Source organism: Puma concolor, chromosome E2, assembly GCF_028749965.1.
Source record: "Puma concolor isolate L17-30 chromosome E2, mPumCon1.1.hap2, whole genome shotgun sequence".
NCBI lineage: Eukaryota > Metazoa > Chordata > Mammalia > Carnivora > Felidae > Puma > Puma concolor.
The window spans coordinates 60,390,454-60,409,514 of record NC_141681.1 but is presented as its reverse complement, the minus strand read 5'-3'; the positions used below and the strand labels follow the sequence as shown (position 1 = coordinate 60,409,514).

The following is a 19,061-nucleotide window of genomic DNA, read 5'->3' as shown; positions in this document are numbered from 1 at the left end:
TCCTCAGGAGGGCAGCGGGCACAGGGACACGGCGCCCTGGCTGTGAGGAGGGCACCGTGACAAAGGTGTGGGCGGGCCGCTCACGCTGACAGTGCTCTGTGTCCGCGTTCAGTGACCACTGGACTTCCGACTCACAGGCGGGGGCAGAGACCTCGGAGTACACACTGGACATTCCCAGACGCTGCTAGCCACCCAGACCTGCCTCAGCTGTGGGGACGGTCCTGCCTCACAGGTCTTGGAAGGTGGAGCCAGCCTCTGGCTACAGATGCCCGACAGTCTAGCTGGCCACTTTCCCAGACCCGCTTGCAGCTAGGGCATGGAGTGTGGCCTGGGTCTTGCCGGTCAGATGCACCAGCACCTTCCTAGGGAAGGCACCAGGGTTTGGACCCCAGGACTCTGCACTGAGATGAGGACAAGGGGTGGGGGAGACAGCACCCTGATGAGGCTGCCCAGGGACTGCATTCAACAGTGAGCCGCACCCAGGCACCTCCTCAACCACCTCTGCGAGGTCCCAGACCCATGGCCCCCGAGCTCATACCCCATCCTCAGCAACAGACTGGATTCCTCTCTTCGCAAACTGGGTTACCCCAGACCTACTGAAACCGGTATTCGGGGGTCCCCATGAATGGGTGGCCTCCCACAATTAACACTCTAGCAATGCCCGTTTAAATCTGCTGCTTACAGATGTGAACGCGGGAGCCCAGAGCGGGTGAGATTTAAGATCACGCGGCCAGGAAGCCACAGACTGACTTCAGAACCCCAGCCTCCAAGGCTTCTCCAAGGCCGGCCTCCGTAAGAGAGCAGTGCGGCGAGCCACACCCAGGCCCTTCGTGGGCCGGATGGAACCCACCTCCCCCTGGTCTCCAGGCGCAAGGACGAGGAAATGGTGCCCACGGCCTCCTGGCGATGGTGGCCTCCTGGCCACAACAGAACCTGGGACTGCGGGGTGCACAACTCAATGACTTTATTACTCTCCATATGCTGAATTGTCTCCGCGGCGCCTCCCAGGAGCAGCCATCTGTCCATCAAACGCCTCCGGCCGCAGAGAGGAGCAAGGCCAAGGAGCCAACTAGCAGAGCCCGACCTCCTGTGGGAACCACTGGCCCCTTCCCGTCCTCTCCCCCCCTCCCCCAGACGGGGAGGGGTCTCCCTCCTTCGGCCCTCCTCCGGATCCAGGCTCCACCTCTAGGCTCCCGGGCCTCGGGCGTCCTTCCCGCCAGGGCGGGAGGCAGGTGCGGAGGGAAGGGGAGGCGGGGCCTGTGGGCGCACCGAGTAGGGTGGGAGGGGCTGAGAGGGCTTTGAAGCCGTAACACGAAAGTGGGGAGGGGACAGAGAGAGCAAAAGGACAACGTGAGAGCCCGGGCCGGCAGAGGAGCCGGCGCAGGCACCGGAGGGGGGCTGCGGGCCCGGGCAGCACCGAGGGCAGAGAGAGGCGGGCGCTACCCCAGGGGCCAGGCCGGGAACGCGCCCCCGCCCCCGCCCCCCGGGCCCGCCCCCGCCCCCGCCCCCGCGCCGCCCGCCGCCCGGCCGTGGATGCGCTGGTGGCGCAGCACGTGCTCGCGGCGCCCGAAGCCCTTGCCGCACTGCCAGCAGGCGAACGGCCGCGCCCCCGAGTGCGTCTTGCGGTGGCGCACCAGGTGCTCGCGCCAGTAGAACGTCTTGCCGCACTCGCAGCAGGCGTGCGGCTTCTCGCGCGCGGGCAGCGGGCGCAGGGCCGGCCCCGGGCCGCCGGGGTGCGTGCCGCGGTGGCGCCGCAGGTGCTCCTTGCGCCGGAAGGCCTTGCCGCACTCGGGGCAGGCGTGCGGCTTCTCGCCCGAGTGGCTCTGCCGGTGGCGCAGCAGGTGCGCAGGCTTCAGGGCGGCCTTGCCGCACTCGGGGCAGGAGGCGGTGCCCGGGGCCGCCGGCAAGGCGGGCGGGCCGGGCGCAGGTGGGGCCGCCGGGGCCGGCGGAGGGCTGCCGGGCTCCTGCTTGTAGGGGCGCGCGGCCTGGGGATCCCCCGTCGCCAGCACCTCAGCCCCGGGGACCGCATCTCCTGCCGGGCAGAGGCACAGGGTGAGGGCAGGTGGCTCAGCAGACGGCGGGGGCGGGGAGGGCAGGGGCAGGCCGGGGATGAAGGGCCCCCCGCTGGAGCGGGTGGGGAATGCTTAATGCCTGGAAACCACGGGGCGGGGCGGGAGAAGGGCTGACTGCAGGCTGCTTATTCACCCCGAGGAGCCGTGTACCCAGCACGGTGCTTGGTACACACCGCAAAGTCATCGCCAAATAAATGCACGGAGGCATGGATATGAGGGAGGATGGGTGAATGGATGTGAAATTCGTGGTGTACAGAGGAGGGGCTTGATGGGTGAAGGCAGGTCAGCAGGTGGGTGGGCGGAGGAGGAGGAGATGGGCAGATGAATGAACCCGAAGTCCAGGGTGTAGGATGGATGGGTGGGGGGATGGATGGGAGGGGAAGTAGGGAGGCAGACTGATGGGTGAACAGTGGGTGAGGAGGGAGTAGACGGCTAGGTTAGTGGGGGGTGGTGGGGGGATGGGAGGGGGTTGATTGAGCGAGTTAGTGGGTGAGTGGGCAGGCTGACTGCTTGCCCTGGGAAGGGGGTGGGCAGCAGGCAGCGTCCAAGTGGGTATCTGGGTGGACAGACAGATGGGTAGGTAAGCAGGTAAGTCAGGTGGACGAATGAACCTCATTTCCTTTCTCCCGGCTTTCAAACTGCTCTATGGCGTTCCAGGTAGATACGCAACCCGTTTCTATCCGACTTGCCTCACAAGCTTCCAGCTCATGACTCAACTTACAAAAAACAGTTCCAGCACAACTGAAGAGTCTGGTCCCCCGTCCCACCCTTCCATGCCAACCACCAGGTCCCAAGCCGTGCTGTCCCGGCCTCCCCCCAGCCTGTGGAGTGGGTGCAGAGACACCTACTATCGGGCAGAAACCCCAATCCCTATCTGGCTCTGGCCCTGACTTGTTGTGTGGCTTCAGGCAAGCTGCTTGAGTTCTCCTGGCCTCGGGTTGCTGCTGCTAGATCTAGGCTTCCGGAGAGCCGAGTGTACCAGCTGGGCAGCCAAAGGTGACGTGGGCTTGGTGCACGGCAGTGTATTTAAAAATACAAAAAACGTTTAAAAATCAGGCAACATCCTAGAAATCTACACTTCTGTCTTCTCTTGAGGAAAAACCGTAGACGTACTGTGCCCACGTTCCCATGTGGCAACGCAGGCTGCAGGAGACTGGCAGGACAGTGCCTATCACTCGCCAACAGCTGGTGCGTGTCACCGGGCACCTGCTATCCTGACCCCCCACTCACTGTGCCCTCCATGGGGGCGTGTCTGACCCATCTCCAGCCCTGGTGCCCAGCTCAGGGCCTGGCACACGACAGGGACACCACGAATGTTCACTGAACGAATGAATGGCAGGCAGGAGGAGAACACCTTCAGGGTAAGAGGGGAGCACAGTGTGAAAGGGGGGTAAGCTACTCACCTAAAGGCATCATCACACCATCTTCCTTTCCGACAGCCACCCCAGAGCCTTCCGTCACATCCTGAGGTGCCCTCATTGCTGGTCCCTGAAACGAGAGACACGACACTCAGAACTGAGAGACCACAGCGATAGCCTCTACTCTTCTCCCCTGCGACCCCTGCTACATTCAGACAGTCATCAGGTCCTATCACAAGCTCCGGGGGAAGCCGGCCACCAGGCCTCCTGCTGGCCACCATGTGAGGGACCCATCTGGGGAGTGGACCCTCCAGCCTCAGCCACAACCTGAGACACTTGTGCCAGATGTGCCCCAAATTCCTGACCCGTGGAAACTGTGTGGACAACAAATGTTTGTTGTCGCAAGCTGCCAAGTTTGGGGTGACTTGTATGTAGCAACAGACAACTGATGCACCTTCTCTAAATCCCGCCTTAGCTTTTTACTGCCCTTTGGGTAAAGTGCAAACTCCTTGACAAAATACACAACAGAAACACATAAGCTACCTTTAACTCAAGAAAAAAATAAAGTTTTTTCTTCCATCAGGAATGGATTTTTTTCTCAGCACAAGTGGTGGACCGCTTCTGAGCACGATGGTGCCAGCCAGGAACACCAAGGTTACTGAAAATGTTTCAGACTAATTTAGGTTCCTTTACGCTATTGTCAATGTTTCTCAAGCCCTTGCCCCCCAAGGAACAGATCAGAATCCTGGTGCTGATGCAGTTGACTACTGAGTTCCACACATCCAACCCTACCTCTCACATTTTACTTCTTTCAAGTGTAACGTTTAGGATGGAAGTCAGCAATGCCTAAAATCTTTTTTTTTTTTTTAAGTTTATTTTCAGAGAGAAACACAGAGAGTGAGAGAGCAAGCGGGGGAGGGGGGAGAAAGAGAGAGGGAGAGAAAGAATTCCAAGCAGGCACCAGTGTCAACACGGAGCCTGACGTGGGGCTCAAACACACCAACCATGAGATCACGACCTGAGCCAAAACCAAGAGCCGGCTGCTTCACTGACTGAGACACCCAGGTGCCCTAGTAATGCCTAAAATTCTCTCACCTAGCAAGAAGAGTCTTCAGGAAGCTTCCGAACCCTTTCTCAAACGTTCGTGGTTTGGAATCTGTGACGCCTACGTTGCCTGGTGGTGGCAGGATGAGTACTTTGCGTGGTCGCCTTTCTGCTCCGGCAGACTGAACTGGTTCCCGGCCACTGGTGCAGCTCAGGGTGTCATGGTGCTGCACATGCCACCCCGCTGCTTGCTGCTACTGTGGCCCACAAGGCCCACACGCCCGGCCCCGCCTCTCGCCAGGGTCCTGCCTGGAGCCCCACGGGAGAACACTTACAGCGCCCCGAGTGTGCCAGGCTCTCTCAAACCTCTACTCTTCGTTCTGTTCTCTGCCTGGAACCCACTCTTCATACCCTTTCCCCTGTCTACCTTCTACATGTCCTTCAGGACCTGGCGGAGCCCACATCCCTGCCATTACACGCAGGCTTAGGACCCTGTGTGACTTGGGAACAGGCCCTACGCTGGTCCCCAGCATATTGCACTCCACAACAGCTTTACTCAGAACAGACGTACAATAAATGCACGCGTTTAAAGCATACGATCAAGTAAGTTTCAACACGTATACACGCGTGAAGCCACCATCACAATCGGAATGGCGGACACATCTAGCAGCCCCTGAAAGTCTCCTTGTGCACGTCTGTGATCGCTCCGCCTCCTCCCCATTACGCCTCAGCACCTGCTGGTGCGTTTCTCACCGCTACCGGGTGGTTTTCACGTTCTAGAACTTGACACAGAACCACACGATAATTAGGTACTTTTCTGGGGTGGGGGGGGGGTGGGCGGTTCCTGAAATATAATTATTTTGAGATTGGGGATACTGGCCCACAGTTTTCTTATCTTGTAAGCTCTTTGGTTTTGCATGTCAAGGTAATGCTTGCCCCGTAGAAGGAGCTGGGAAAGTGTTAGGAACGCTTTGGATGCCGCATTAATGGAATCTTGCAACACACGGTCTCTTTCGACCGACTTCTTCCCTTTCCCACGTTGTGTGTGTGACGGTCGCCCCAGCCGCGTGGCTGCTTCCACTGCACGTGGCTGAGTATCGCTCCATTGTGAAGCTGGACCACATGCGTTTATCTGTTCGGTGGGTCCCCACAGGGGTCGTTTCCGCTTTCTGGCTGTCACAGATGCCGCTGTCCTGCCATCGTTGACCTCACAGAAGGGACGAGTTCCATGTGGACAACTCCCAGGAGGGGCACTGGTGGCTCACAGGGCGGCCCCGTGTCTAACCATCACGGGAACCGCAGACACCGCACAGTCCCACCACCACGGGAGAGGGCCCGGGCCCCTCGGCAGACGCCAAGCGAGTGAACAACGGACGTATCAAAGGGCAAAACCGTCTGCCTTCGCTCTGATGAAGGAGGGTTTCCTAAAAGGGGATGTCCTGACATAAGGGGGAACCGAAGCGTGGGGTCAGGGTTTGGCCCGTGACCGACTAGGTCCCTAGGTGCCTCCAGCCACACACCCACTCGTGGGACCCCGAGCAAGTTCCTGCCCCTCCAGGGTCGGTGCACAGGTCGGTGCACAGGTGCTGAGGTGCACTCGGTCTCCCCGAGTCCGAGGGCACAATCTGGGGTACCACCTGCTCCCTGGCCCCCAGCGGGGCTCCTGCAACCCGCAGGTGCCCGCCCTCACTGGCCTCCACCGTGGCCAGGTCAGCACGCCGTGAGCAGAGCCCAGGACGCTGCACTGCCAGCAGGCTCTCCTGGCGGTTCTGGGGCCCACACAGGCTGAACGCCCTTGCTTCCTCTGGAGGACCCTACGGATGTCCTGCGGCTCTGGTTTGGGCTCCCGGACAGCGGACGCTAGACCGTGCGGAGACCAAGCACCGTCCACAAGAAGATACCCAGGCAGACTGGCGGTGGGGATAAGGCTGACGCCCTGGGCCAGGCGTCGGGGGCTCAGTATCCGCTGTACAGCAGGGGTCAGAGCAGAATCTAGAGCGAGGGCCTGCGGGTTCTTTTCCTCCCGCTGCCCCCTAACTGGCCGTGTGGCCTCAGGCAGGTTGCTTGGCCTCTGTGGGACTCACACCTTCATCTGTGACAGAGGATACTGAGGCCCCAGGGCCGCACGCAGAGACAGGGAGGCCGTGCTGACAATGGGATTTACGGGGACTTGTAGCCTCCAGAGAGGTGGAGATGAGGGGGAGCCATGAGGTGGCCAGCTGTGTCTATACGGCTGACCCCCAATAAAAACTGCGGATGGGTGGGGCGCCTGGGTGGCGCAGTCGGTTAAGCGTCCGACTTCAGCCAGGTCACGATCTCGCGGTCCGTGAGTTCGAGCCCTGCGTCAGGCTCTGGGCTGATGGCTCAGAGCCTGGAGCCTGTTTCCGATTCTGTGTCTCCCTCTCTCTCTGCTCCTCCCCCGTTCATGCTCTGTCTCTCTCTGTCCCCAAAATAAATAAACGTTGAAAAAAAAAATTAAAAAAAAAAAAAAAAACTGCGGATGGCAGTCTGGGGAGCCTCCCTGGTCGGCACGAGCAGGCGTCGTCCACACGGCGCCCCTGGGCGAGGAGCTTCACGGGCCCTGCCCGCGGGCCTCTCGCCTTTGCTAAGTGGACTCCACGTCCTTCACTGAAACACATCTGAAGTCCTGAGTCCTTCTCAGGAGTTACGGAACCCATGCTGGTCCTGGGGATCCCCAGACTTGCAGGTGGTGTCACAGCGAGGGCATCCTTGGGGGAACTCCTGAGGGCTGCACGCTGAGCCGCCTGGCAGTCAGGACCCCGGGGTGCACGTCCACACTTCCCATCCTGGCGCTCCTTCGTGTACTTACTTGAGCTCTACCGGGCAAGGTGCGGGGGGTGAGGGCCACGGGCCCTGCAGGCCACAGCGAGAAGGCGGGACGTCCGTCTCGCACGGGTCTGGGGTCTGGCCCAAGTCCTGCTAAGCACTCAGATGCGTCGCCTCGGTGAGCCCCGCCAGCCACCCTGAGCCACGGCCACGACGCCCCCTCACCTTCCTGCCAGCCCCACAGGTCCATCCGCCGACCTTGGCTTTCACGTCTGACAGTGGACCTGTGCTCTCTTCTCTGAAGACTCAGGACTCCCCTGAGTGCTGACCTCTGAGGCACAGACTGGCGGGTGTTTCCTGTTGTGCTGATCACAGCTGGGCCTCCCCGCTCCTGCCCGCCCACCAGCTTTCCTCCGGGCTTCCCGGGCTGGCGGACGCCCAGCCCCTCGGCTACGGTGTGCCTGGACCGGACTCGGGTGACTGACAGCAGGCAAGTCGGTCCAGCCCCATCCACCTCCCCATCACCTGCAGAACAGACCAGGCTCTCCCTCAACAGAGGTGACAGGAGACCTCACACCACTGCCCGCGTCAAATCTTCTCTCCCAGGACAGACGAGGGAGGCCAGGGAGGCTACTCATCCACTTGCTGGCAAGCACTTTTTGGAGCACCTACTATGCACCAGGCACTACTGAAAGCAGGGAAGCACTGGTGAACAAGACAAAGGCCCCTGTGCTCTAGAGTCTACGTTCTGGCCATTAGACAAACCATAAAGAAGTAACGAGTTCCACAAGGCTGGCTTAGCCACATAGGGATTTCTTTCAGCCCCCTGGAATCGGGGCGGGGGGGGGGGGGGAAGTCCTTAGAAGCGTGGAGTCTCGTACGCGGTTGCGGGGACGCCAAGTGAGAAGCCACTCAGGAAGCATTTTGGCAACTTGTTCTAAAATTACACACACTTGGGGCACATGCACCCCGATGTTTACAGAGCACTATCAACAAAAGCCAAATTATAGAAGGAGCCCAAATGTCCATCGGCGGATGAACGGATAAAGAGGATGTGGTGCATGTACGCAATGGGATACTACTCAGAGATGAAAAAGAATGAAATCTTGCCATTTGCAACTATGTGGATGGAACTAGAGAGTATTATGCTAAGTGAAATAAGTCACAGAAAGACATATGGTATCACTCACATGTGTAATTTAAGAAAGAAAAAAACAGAACATATGGGAAGGGAAGGAAAATAAAATAAAAACAGAAACAGACCATAAAAGACTCTGAAATATAGAGAACAAGCTAGGGGTTGCTAGAGGGGAGGTGGGTGGGGGATGAGCTAAATGAGTGACGGGCACACAGGGCCCCAGGGTGACGGGGCCGTGAGGGCAGCACTTGGGGCCCTGGGGTGACTGCACGGCTCTGTGTCCTGACTGTGGCTGTGGTTACGATTAGCCACCGCGTGTTAACAGCAGAAAAAACCATATGCCCCCTGGAAATGTTAGAAACACACAGCCAAGGGGCGCCTGGGTGGCTCAGTCGGTTAGGCCTCCGACTTCAACTCAGGTCGTGATCTCGCGGTCCGTGGGTTCGAGTCCCGCGTCGGGCTCTGTGCTGACAGCTCAGAACCTGGAGCCTGTTTCGGATTCTGTGTCTCCCTTTCTCTCTGACCCTCCCCCATTCATGCTCTGTCTCTCTCTGTCTCAAAAAAAAGAAACACACAGCCAAAGCCACAGCTCCTCGCACTGTCACAACGGATTCAGCACCTGAGCGTGAGACCCTCCAAGAGTGTTTCTTGAAGCTTCCACGTGCTCTAATGAGCGGCCAGGTCTGGAGACACAGCCGGACCCCCGAGCACACACAACTCGTCCTGGCAGGCTCCGCCGAGGATGGGCACGGACCCACAGACCAGAGCAGCCCTAGTCCTGGGGGCGTTTCCCAGATGCCAGCTCTCCCTGCACCTCCCACAGCGTCACCGCAATGGCCTCACACCCTAGCGATAACCGCTGTCCACAACTTTCACCTAAATGGTCATGAGTCACACCAGAAGTGGGGCAAGGGCATCACAGGGACACTGTGGACAATTCAGCGCGATCACTTAAAATGGTGTCACCCCAGAGCCCTGAGCCCTGGACGGCTCTGAGCCCGAGTCCTGCTCTCCTACCAGAACAGGAGAGAACACACAGAAGGGGCGGTGAAGACACCTGGGCACACGGGCAGGCCTCCTCCAAGCGGAGGCCTCCTCCAAGTGGAGGGTCATCGGGAACCACGACTCCACGAGAATCGAGGACCCCCCACTTCCTTGTGCACACACCTGCCTCTGGCCAGGCACAGCAGTGCCCCTGACGACGTCCACACCCTGATCCTAATCCCAGAGCTCGTGACTCTGTGACTTCACGTGTCAAAAGGGCTGGGACACTGACGATGTGACCGACTTAAGGATCCTGATGTGTGGGGACAATCCCAGATCATCCCGACGGGCCCCATGTCATCATGGGAGTGTTCTGTGTGAAAGAGGGATAGCTGAGGGTCAGGAGGGGATGTGACCTTGGAAGCAAAGGTCAAGTGAGGCACTCTGCAGATGGAGGAAGGGGAAGAAGGCCACGAGCCACAGCACGTGGGCGCCCCGGAAGCTGGGAGAGGCAGGAGACGGATGCCTTCCTGGGGCCTCCTTCTGGGGGCGGACCCCCCCCCCCCGGACACCCCCGGGACCTCCTTCTGGGGCTTCTGGGGATGGATTCCACCCCACTCCCCCGCCTGCTTCTGGGGGAGGATCCCCCCCTCCCCCTGGGCCTCCTTTTGGGGACAGATTCCCAACCCTGGGCCTCCTTCTGGGGACGGATGCCCCCCAGCCTCCTTATGGGGATGGATCCCCACCCCCCCACCCTGGAGCCTCCTTCTGGGGACAGATCCCCCCCCTTCTTTCTGGGAATGGATCCCCCCCACCCGCCGGAGCCTCCTTCTGGGGGCAGATCCCTTCCCCCCACCCACCCAGCCTCCTTCTGGGGACAGATCCCCCCCACCCTGGAGCCTCCTTCTGGGGATGGATTCCCCCCTGGAGCCTCCTTCTTGAAGGAGCACAGCCCACACCCTGGTTTCAGCCAGCGAGACCCGAGTCAGACCGCTGACCTCCAGAACCCTGAGTGGGTAAGTCTGCATCGTCTTTAAGGCACGGGGTCTGCAGGAACTTGTTACGGAGGCAGCAAGAAGAAACACCCAAGCAACCCTGGGACACAATGACCCAGAGAAGCCGCCTGAGGGGAGGGAACAGAGGGGTGAGGCTCGTCCCAGGGAAGGGTGGAGAGGGTATCAGAGAGGCAGGAAGACACAAAGGACCACAACTGCGTCCCTGGCACCTGACAGTGCCCCACAGATGCTCGCAACAACATCCTGCCATCTTTCCAACTCCTCATTCCCCCTGTCCACCGGCCTCTGACCCGCCAGCCTCTGTGCCGGCCTGGGCTGGGCTCCGGCTGCTCCCTCATCTTGGCTGCTCTCCTCCTGGTCTCTGCACGGCGGGTCGCTGGCACCACGCGGCCACATGTGGCTGCTGAGCACCCGGAAAGGTGCCAAGTGCCACGTGCCCAGAGGGTCACAACCTGGCTATGCTAAGCTCAACCAAGGATTAAACCAACTGGTTTCTCTTCAGCCCTCCCGAAGAGCTCCTAGAAGGCTGTCTTCAGCCCTCCCGATGTGCTCCTAGAAGGCTCTCTTTGGCCCTCCCAATGTGCTCCTAGAAGGCTCTCTTTGGCCCTCCCAACGTGCTCCTAGAAGGCTCTCTTCGGCTCTCCCAACCTGCTCCTAGAAGGCTCTCTTTGGCCCTCCCGATGTGCTCCTAGAAGGCTCTCTTTGGCCCTCCCGATGTGCTCCTAGAAGGCTCTCTTTGGCCCTCCCAACGTGCTCCTAGAAGGCTCTCTTTGGCCCTCCCGATGTGCTCCTAGAAGGCTCTCTTTGGCCCTCCCGATGTGCTCCTAGAAGGCTCTCTTTGGCCCTCCCGATGTGCTCCTAGAAGGCTCTCTTTGGCCCTCCCGATGTGCTCCTAGAAGGCTCTCTTCGGCTCTCCCAACCTGCTCCTAGAAGGCTCTCTTTGGCCCTCCCGATGTGCTCCTAGAAGGCTCTCTTTGGCCCTCCCGATGTGCTCCTAGAAGGCTCTCTTTGGCCCTCCCAACGTGCTCCTAGAAGGCTCTCTTTGGCCCTCCCGATGTGCTCCTAGAAGGCTCTCTTTGGCCCTCCCGATGTGCTCCTAGAAGGCTCTCTTTGGCCCTCCCGATGTGCTCCTAGAAGGCTCTCTTTGGCCCTCCCGATGTGCTCCTAGAAGGCTCTCTTTGGCCCTCCCGATGTGCTCCTAGAAGGCTCTCTTCGGCTCTCCCAACCTGCTCCTAGAAGGCTCTCTTCGGCTCTCCCAACCTGCTCCTAGAAGGCTCTCTTCGGCTCTCCCAACCTGCTCCTAGAAGGCTCTCTTTGGCCCTCCCGATGTGCTCCTAGAAGGCTCTCTTTGGCCCTCCCAACGTGCTCCTAGAAGGCTCTCTTTGGCCCTCCCAACCTGCTCCTAGAAGGCTCTCTTTGGCCCTCCTGATGTGCTACTAAAAGGCTCAGGATCCCAGAACTGGCCTGAGTCCTACTTCTAACTGGACAGCGCTGCTCTGAACCAGGGACTGGCAGGCTTTTCCTGCAGTGGCCGGAGTAGAGGATCTTGGCTGTGCTGGCCCCCCGGCCTGTGTCCCCACTGCCTCACCTTGCCCTTGTGGTGAAGGCGGCCACCGGCAATGCACAGGACAGGCAGGGCTGTGCATCCAGAGAAGTCCAGGATGGGTGGGGGCAGGGCTGGCCCACTGGCCAGTTGGACGACCCCTGCATTTACTAAAGAGTGCAGCCTCCCCCAAAGGGATGGCTGACCTTTGCCCTCAACCACCACGGGGAGGTGACCTCCAAGCCCCTGGGGCATCCTACCTGCCTGGGGGCCTGGGGCCACACCAGCTGGGTCCAACAATACGAGGTACAACGGTGACTTTCAGACGCTGCACCTGCTCCCTGCAGGGGGGCTGGAGAGCGAGGTGGGTGGTGCCTGTAGCCCCAGTAAGCACTCGGGGCACCACCACGGCTCAGGGAGCCACCCCCCACTCCAGCCGGCCAGACTGCACACACGTGGTCATATAATGTTGCCGGGAGGAGTCAGCTGCCCTCATGCCATGTGAGGGGGAGGTCGGAGGCTCCTTGTGGGTGGGGCTCCTCCAGACCCCACCCCTGCATCTCTCCTCACCTGGACCCACCCCTGCATCCTCCCACTGCCCGGACCCCGCCCTTGCGCCTCCTGCCTCTGCTGAAGCTGCATCCTCGTCCTCCTGCCAACGTGAGCAGCATCACCAGCACGGTAAACAAGACGGCTTTCACGGAGTCCTCCTCCTGACTCACTCCACATAGGTCTCTGGGAGACCCCAAAGCTGCACGAGGGTCCGCCGGCAGGGTGGTCTCAGGGACCACCTGCACTGCTCTCCACGCCGGACTCTCTCCGCCCCACGACCGGCCGCCCGCCCGGGGCTTGCCTGGTGTGCTTGCTGACGCATGAAGCGTCACTCCTACCCGCTGAGACCAGCCTCCTTCTGTAGGTCTGCAGGGGCGAGGCGGGAGGGAGGCCAGTCTCTGAGCAAGCCGGCGCGCGGAGGTGGCGGCCGAGGGGCACGCGTGCGAGCAGCCCCCCCTCCGTGGCTCACCCAGAGCTCCTCCAGCAGGGCCACGGCGTCCTCCCCGCTCTGGGGCCGGCGGCTGCACACCCAGGCCTGGATGTCGGCGGGCAGGGCGCTCAGGAACTGCTCCAGCACCAGCAGCTCCAGCATCTGCTCCTTGGTGTGCACCTCGGGCCGCAGCCAGTCCCGGCACAGCGCTCGCAGCAGGCCCAGCGCCTCGCGGGGGCCCGGCGCGTCTCCCAGGTGGAAGTGGCGGAAGCGGTGCCACGGTGAGTCCAGGGCCAGGCCCTCGGCAGCCTGGCCTTCCTGCTTCACGGGCTGGGGACACGGGCCCTCCATGGGGTCGCGAGCCCCGCAGGGACAGCGGGCCTGTGGGGAGGGAAGTGAGCGCGGTGAGAGCTGAGCCCGCGATGCTACAAACCGCCGCCTCCTCCCACTGTCGCCTCCTCCCACTGTCGCCGTGAGGGGGGCACCCCCAGGAGCCCAGTGACCTGCAGTGAGGGGCGGCATCTCTCTGTGCCTCAGTCTCCCCTATCTTGCTCGGCGGAGGGCCTGCGGGGGAAGGTGCCTGGGGGCTGTGGCGCCCAGTGTCCTGCACACAACAGGTGCCCAAGGAATGGACATTTGGATCCCGGTCCTGGGACACAATAGGCTCAGACCCTGGCTCCGCCCTCCCTGCGGGGTGACCGTGGGCACTGCAGTCTCTTCCCCCCAGTTCAAGTGAGCAGAGCGGGGCATCATCGTGAGCACCACCATTGTCATAACCGCTCGCCCGCATGACGCACAAACCCCACCATCCCCAGCGTCCCCGACGGCAGCTGCTTCGGGACGCCTACTGCAAAGCCACCCCCAAATCGTCATGCTGAAGCTCTAACCCCAGCACAACATCCGGATGTGGGATGTGGGGAGGTGACGAGGAGGCCACCAATGCCGGCTGAAGCTGGTGGAAGATGAGAGCTTCGTTAGAGGATGGGTCAGTCGTGGGGGGGGGTCTAATGTGTGCGGTGACTGTGCCTCCTGCCAGAAGCCGTGAGAGCCGCGATCCCCAGAGTTCTCGTCACAAGAAACAAGTCAGCCAACGAGAGGTGACGGACGTCAGCAGAACCGACTGTGGTGAGCGCATCGCAACGTCTACACACGTCATCGCATCACCACCTTGCGCGTCAATCACACCTCAATACAACTGGGGAAAGACAGGAAGTCACGAGGATGAGGTCCACATCCAACAGGATCGGTGGCCTTGGCGGAAGAGAAATCCCCACCACCTGCCCTGTGAGAACAAAACCAGGCTGCGGTCCGCAGTCAGGACAAGGGTCCTCCCCAGACACCCAATCTGCCGGTCAAGGCACTTGACCTTGGTCTCTGGCCCCAGAACCGAGACAGACAGACGTCTGCTGTTAAAGCCCCCAGCCAGTGATGGAGCGGAGGAATACACGGATGGGCCCCCAAGCACGTCCACGAATTGGGAAACGTGGCAGACTGCAGGAGTTCACCCATGTCCATCGTCCCCTTCTCCTCTGTGTGATCCCCCACCCCCGAGGAAGCCAGGTGCCCCTCCTTCCGCTTTCCCCTTCCTGAGGGAGGGAACCCAGACGTGACCCCGGGAAACAGCTGGAAATGTCTGGAGATTTTTCACTGTTGGACGGGGGAGGGGAACAGTGCCTCCGGCGTCCAGCAGGCAGAGGCGAGGGAGGCTGCTAGGTGTCCTAGAGCACACACGAGAGCCCCACGGCACAGAATGGTCCAGTGCCAAGGCCGAGAGACCCTGGCTTGGGAGAGAGGTCCTCGCTGGGTCCGGGGACCCCTGGGTCTTGGCAGGTCAGAAGGATTTCATCACAAGAGATACTGCCTGCTTTACTCCTGTTCTCTGGGTGTGCCGTGGGGTCTTCAGAGGCTGCATGGACACGGGCTGTGAGCGGCTGAGCTGAGGTAGTCCCCTGGCTAGCCTGAGTGCAAAGCCCTGACGCTTAACCACTACACCACCGACCACAGGCATCGTCTCATTGCTGGGTCGGCTGTCACAGCCCCCGCAGCATCTCCCTGCTCCTGAGAGCGTCCCTCTAGTCGCAAATCACCACGACACTCAGGAAGGGGTTTTTTTCCTTAATAGAAATCACGTTGTGACACTTCCCCGCTCCAAACCTTCTGACTGCTTCCTCGCCTACTTCTCTGATTTCTTCCTTCTATCCCTGGCTCTCTATACTCAGCCACACTGCCTCCCCGATTATTTTCTTGGACCTAAGGCAAGTCCTATCCCAGGGCCTTTGTACCTGCTGTTTTCTTCTTCCTAACCCCTGCTCAGCCGGCTCCTTCTCATATTTGAGGCCTCCATGTGATTCTCCCCCCCCCCCCATTGGAGAGTCTCCTCAAATCATCCGATCTGCACAGCATCCACACACCACTCCCTGCAGGTACCTTTCCCTTTAGTAATTCCCTTTCAGCGTTTAACAAGATGGGCTGTCGTGTTTTATGCAGTTTTCCCTCACAAGAATTCAAGCTTCATCGAGAGCAAGAGACCCCAGGAGAGCCCAGCATGCTGGCTGGCACTCAGAGGAGATGTACAGGATGATCCTTCCTCTGAAAGGAGTATTATGGCCCCCGTTTCACAAGTGGAGAGAGTGAAGTTACTCAGCCAGTAAGGGGCAGACCACCTCCTGCCTACCCGTCCCTCCATCTAAGCACTGACTGGGCCTGGGAGAGGCAGGGTAGGGTTTCCAGAACACCTGGGCCAGAGCTGAGTCTCGAAGGATGCACAGAAGCCTTCTGTACTGTGACAAACACCCTCCCCCCCACCCCCGAAGGGAGTGGAATCTGACCTGAGGGAGCCAGGCCCCAGCACCAAGTGGCAGGGCCCTGTAGTCATGGGTCATGGGTAGCCACGTTCCCACAGCTGTCCACACTGAGTTTCTCACAGCAGGGCCAGCGGGACCCTTCTCTGGGTCCCGGGGTCACCACCCTGAGAAAGCACATACTAAGTGCTAAGCAAGTTCATGCCACCCTGTAAACCAATCCTTACCACCCACTGAGGGTCCAGTGCCTCCTGCTACTGCTACAAAAGCATCTGTGACACTGTTGTCTGTGTCCAAGGAGTATCGTCCTGCCCGACCAGACACCCTGGAGGCCTTGGGAGACAGCCACTGAGTGGCCTCTGTCTCACACTGCCCCCACCCCACCGTCCCAACAGCTCTGTGAGCTGGGTACCATGGTGAGCAGGAGAAATGAACACTTAGAGGCAGGATTCAAACCTGGAACCGTTCTGACTCCAGAGTCCCAGCACCTCTGCACAGCACGTTTGGCTAGCTGAATGCTGAAAAGATGGGCTCTGGACCTTGGCTGCGTGCCCCACTGTGTGACCTTGGACACGTGGGCTTCACTTCTGCACCTGGGACACAGGACTCGTGTAACAGCTTCTTCCCCACAGGGGTTGCTGGGAACCTGAACTAGAAGCGGCCCAGCTCCTAGTACACTTGAGGGTTTCCAGACCTCAGCACCAGTCATATCCGGGGCCAGATAATTCCACGTTGTGGCAGCCGCCCCACGCAACGTAACGTGTTTATCGACATCCCTGGCCTCTTCCCCCAGAGGCCAGTGGCTATCTCCCCAACTGCGACAACCAGAAATGTTTCCAGATATTGCCACATGTCCCTAGGAGGCAAACTCGACCCCAGTGGAGAGCCACGGGTCCACTGGACAAATATTTACTCAGAGCACAAGGGCCCTGCAGCAAATCCCAGTTCGGCCACCTACCAGCCATCTGTCCTTGGACGAGATACAACAGCACCTTTTACTCGGACTCTCCACAGCCCGGGCTGTACAATGGGGAGAAACATCAAACCAATCCCAGACCGCAGGAGAATTCAAGATACAAGGACAACAAAGACGCTGAGAATAGCACTAGGCGCTATGCAAGTCCTCAACTGGAGTCAGAGCTGAAATTCCTGCTACTTTGTGGAGTGCTAGGGGGCACCGCTATTAACCAAACACGCATTTAAATCCAACTCTAAACGGGAACAGGAGACGCAAGAGGGCGACTGGAGGGGGGCGAGAAGGGGCAGTATCAGGTGGCAACAGCAGCAAACGCAGCCTCGAGGCATCTTGCACCCACTAACCAACTTCCTCCCCTGAGTACGGCCACAGAGGTGGGCGCTCCAGTCCACAGGGAGCGCAGCGAGGGGACCGACCCACCTTGTCCCGGGGACTCGCAGAACTCCTGGGCGCGCGCGCACGCGCGCTCGAGGTCGAGGCAAAATGAACCACCTGCACCCCTCCAGAGGGGCGGGCCCCCGAGGCCCCGGCCCCACCCCTGGGGGGACCGTCCCCCTTCCCGGCCCCTCCCCCCTCCCTCGGCGGCTCACTTGCCTCTGCGTTCCCCACCTCCAGGGGCCACAGCCCCCTCCCACTTCCCGGCCCTCCCCCAGCCCCTCCCCCCCGTGCCCTCTCCCATCCCCCTCGCCCACCTCCCGCTTTACTCGGTCCCCGTCTTCTCCCCTCCCCCCCCGCTCCCCATCCCTCCCTCCTCCGGCCTCCAGCCCCCCTCTCCCCAAAGCGCGTCCAACCACCCCTCCCAGCCCCCCTTCCCCCCTCGCTCACCTCACTCTCCCAGACGAGGCCCCCCAAGCCCCCTCACCTCTTCGCACATGCGCACAAAGCTCACGGGGACTCCATGCCCCGGCAGGCTTTGCGCCAACTCATCCGTCCCCCCTCCCCCAACTCTCCGAGACCGGGTAGTCCGTTCCACGCCACACCACCGCCTTACAGGCGTCACCCAGAACTACACTTCCCAGGAAGCATCGCGGCAAGGGACGCGTCCCGTTGGCCCCTCGCCGTGGCGTCCCTCGCACGCCTGTCTCCGAATGGCTCTAACGGCACCAGAACTACACTTCCCAAGGTGCATTGAGCACCGCCAGCGGCCTATCAGCCCTCGCAAACAAGGCCTCTCAGCGCGCCGGGCTTTGGACTACATTTCCCAGAATGTATATAGGGCCTCCCATTGGCTCGCGCGCGAGCCCGTGCTTGCGAAGACGTGCCGACGGGGGAGGCGGTGGGAGGGACAGGGAGGAGCGTTGGCTGCGCTGTCCTGAGTGGGGGGGAGGTTTTGTGCTGGGAGCTCGGGAGTGAAATCCTCTGGAGATCTGGGCGATAAGAGAGGAGGGGCCCCGCCAGAGTTCTGCGCCTGTCTGGCCTGCGGGTTGTCTCCTTGACAATGGGTCGCGTTTCCTCCCCTATAGTACCCGGCGGCGCTGACCAGGTCGGAGGTAGACGTGCTCGGCCCGGGGGCGCCCTGGGCCCTCTGGTTCGGCTCCTCTGGCGCAAGCCTCAGTGCTTCAGACTTCAGTGTCCTCTCCTGCGTGAGTCGGGAGAGGAGGCTTCCTGCCACACGTCCATGGCGTGCCCCCATCGGATAGGGCAACTGACTCAGTTTCCCCATCTCGGAACCGGAAGAAAAAGTGGTTCTTGGAGCGGGAGAAAATCTTAAGAGATGGGTCGAAGCTTCGTATCCAGACGGATCCCGGCCTGGGGACGCTCACACGAGCCTCGGGGGCCCGGGGGCCAGAGCCAGACGCCATCCCCTACCTCGAACAGTAACTTTCCCCCCGGGTTTCACAAGTGGTCAGTGGCTGGATCAGAACTTGTTGCCCAAGACCGGTGAAAACCATCGCCCTCTTTGTGGCCCACTCCCCCGGCCCAGCCCTCTGCCCTCTCTTCACTCTTGCTTCTTGTGTTCCAGCCACACGGGCCTGCTTCTGCCCCTAGGAACTCGCTGATCCCAGTCTCATCTGATTGCCCAGTTGACATCCCCCATCCGGCAGGGTGGGGGAGGGGCGGCAGAAGTTTTTGCACCCCCGCCTCGCAAGGACACACATCTTCCCTCCGTCTTACAGACTCACCGTCTTACAGAATGAATCCTTTGTCCACCCAAATGTCCAGGCCAGACATGGAAGGGTCGCCTTTGGCCCTGCCTTCAAGGTGGTCACAGTTGTCCATTTCTCTCCTTCCACAGCTGTCACCTGGCCTCCTCCCACCGTTGCACCCCACCCAGTCCCTTCACACGGCAGCCAGAGGGATCATTTTTGTGTGTAAGAAAACACATAAAATTTGCCATTTTAACCACGTTCAAGTGCACA

At 60.5% G+C, this 19,061-nt stretch overlaps 1 protein-coding gene across 3 annotated transcripts; it reads right to left on the bottom strand.

Annotated features, from left to right (window-relative positions):
* Positions 1–947: 947 nt before the first annotated feature.
* Positions 948–17,697, bottom strand: ZNF444 (zinc finger protein 444). Of its 3 annotated transcripts, none has more exons than XM_086690815.1 (4): positions 17,564–17,697; positions 12,964–13,305; positions 3,476–3,560; positions 948–2,032 (listed from the first exon to the last, which is right to left on the bottom strand). In XM_086690815.1, exons 1-4 carry the CDS (start codon positions 17,573–17,575, stop codon positions 1,440–1,442), a joined length of 1,032 nt encoding a protein of 343 aa, XP_086546941.1. In that variant the 5' UTR covers positions 17,576–17,697; the 3' UTR covers positions 948–1,439. The 3 variants fall into 3 exon arrangements, with proteins under 3 accessions (XP_086546941.1, XP_086546942.1, XP_086546943.1); XM_086690816.1 differs by having other exon boundaries at positions 17,527–17,660; XM_086690817.1 differs by lacking the exon at positions 17,564–17,697 and adding an exon at positions 17,122–17,208.
* Positions 17,698–19,061: the final 1,364 nt, after the last annotated feature.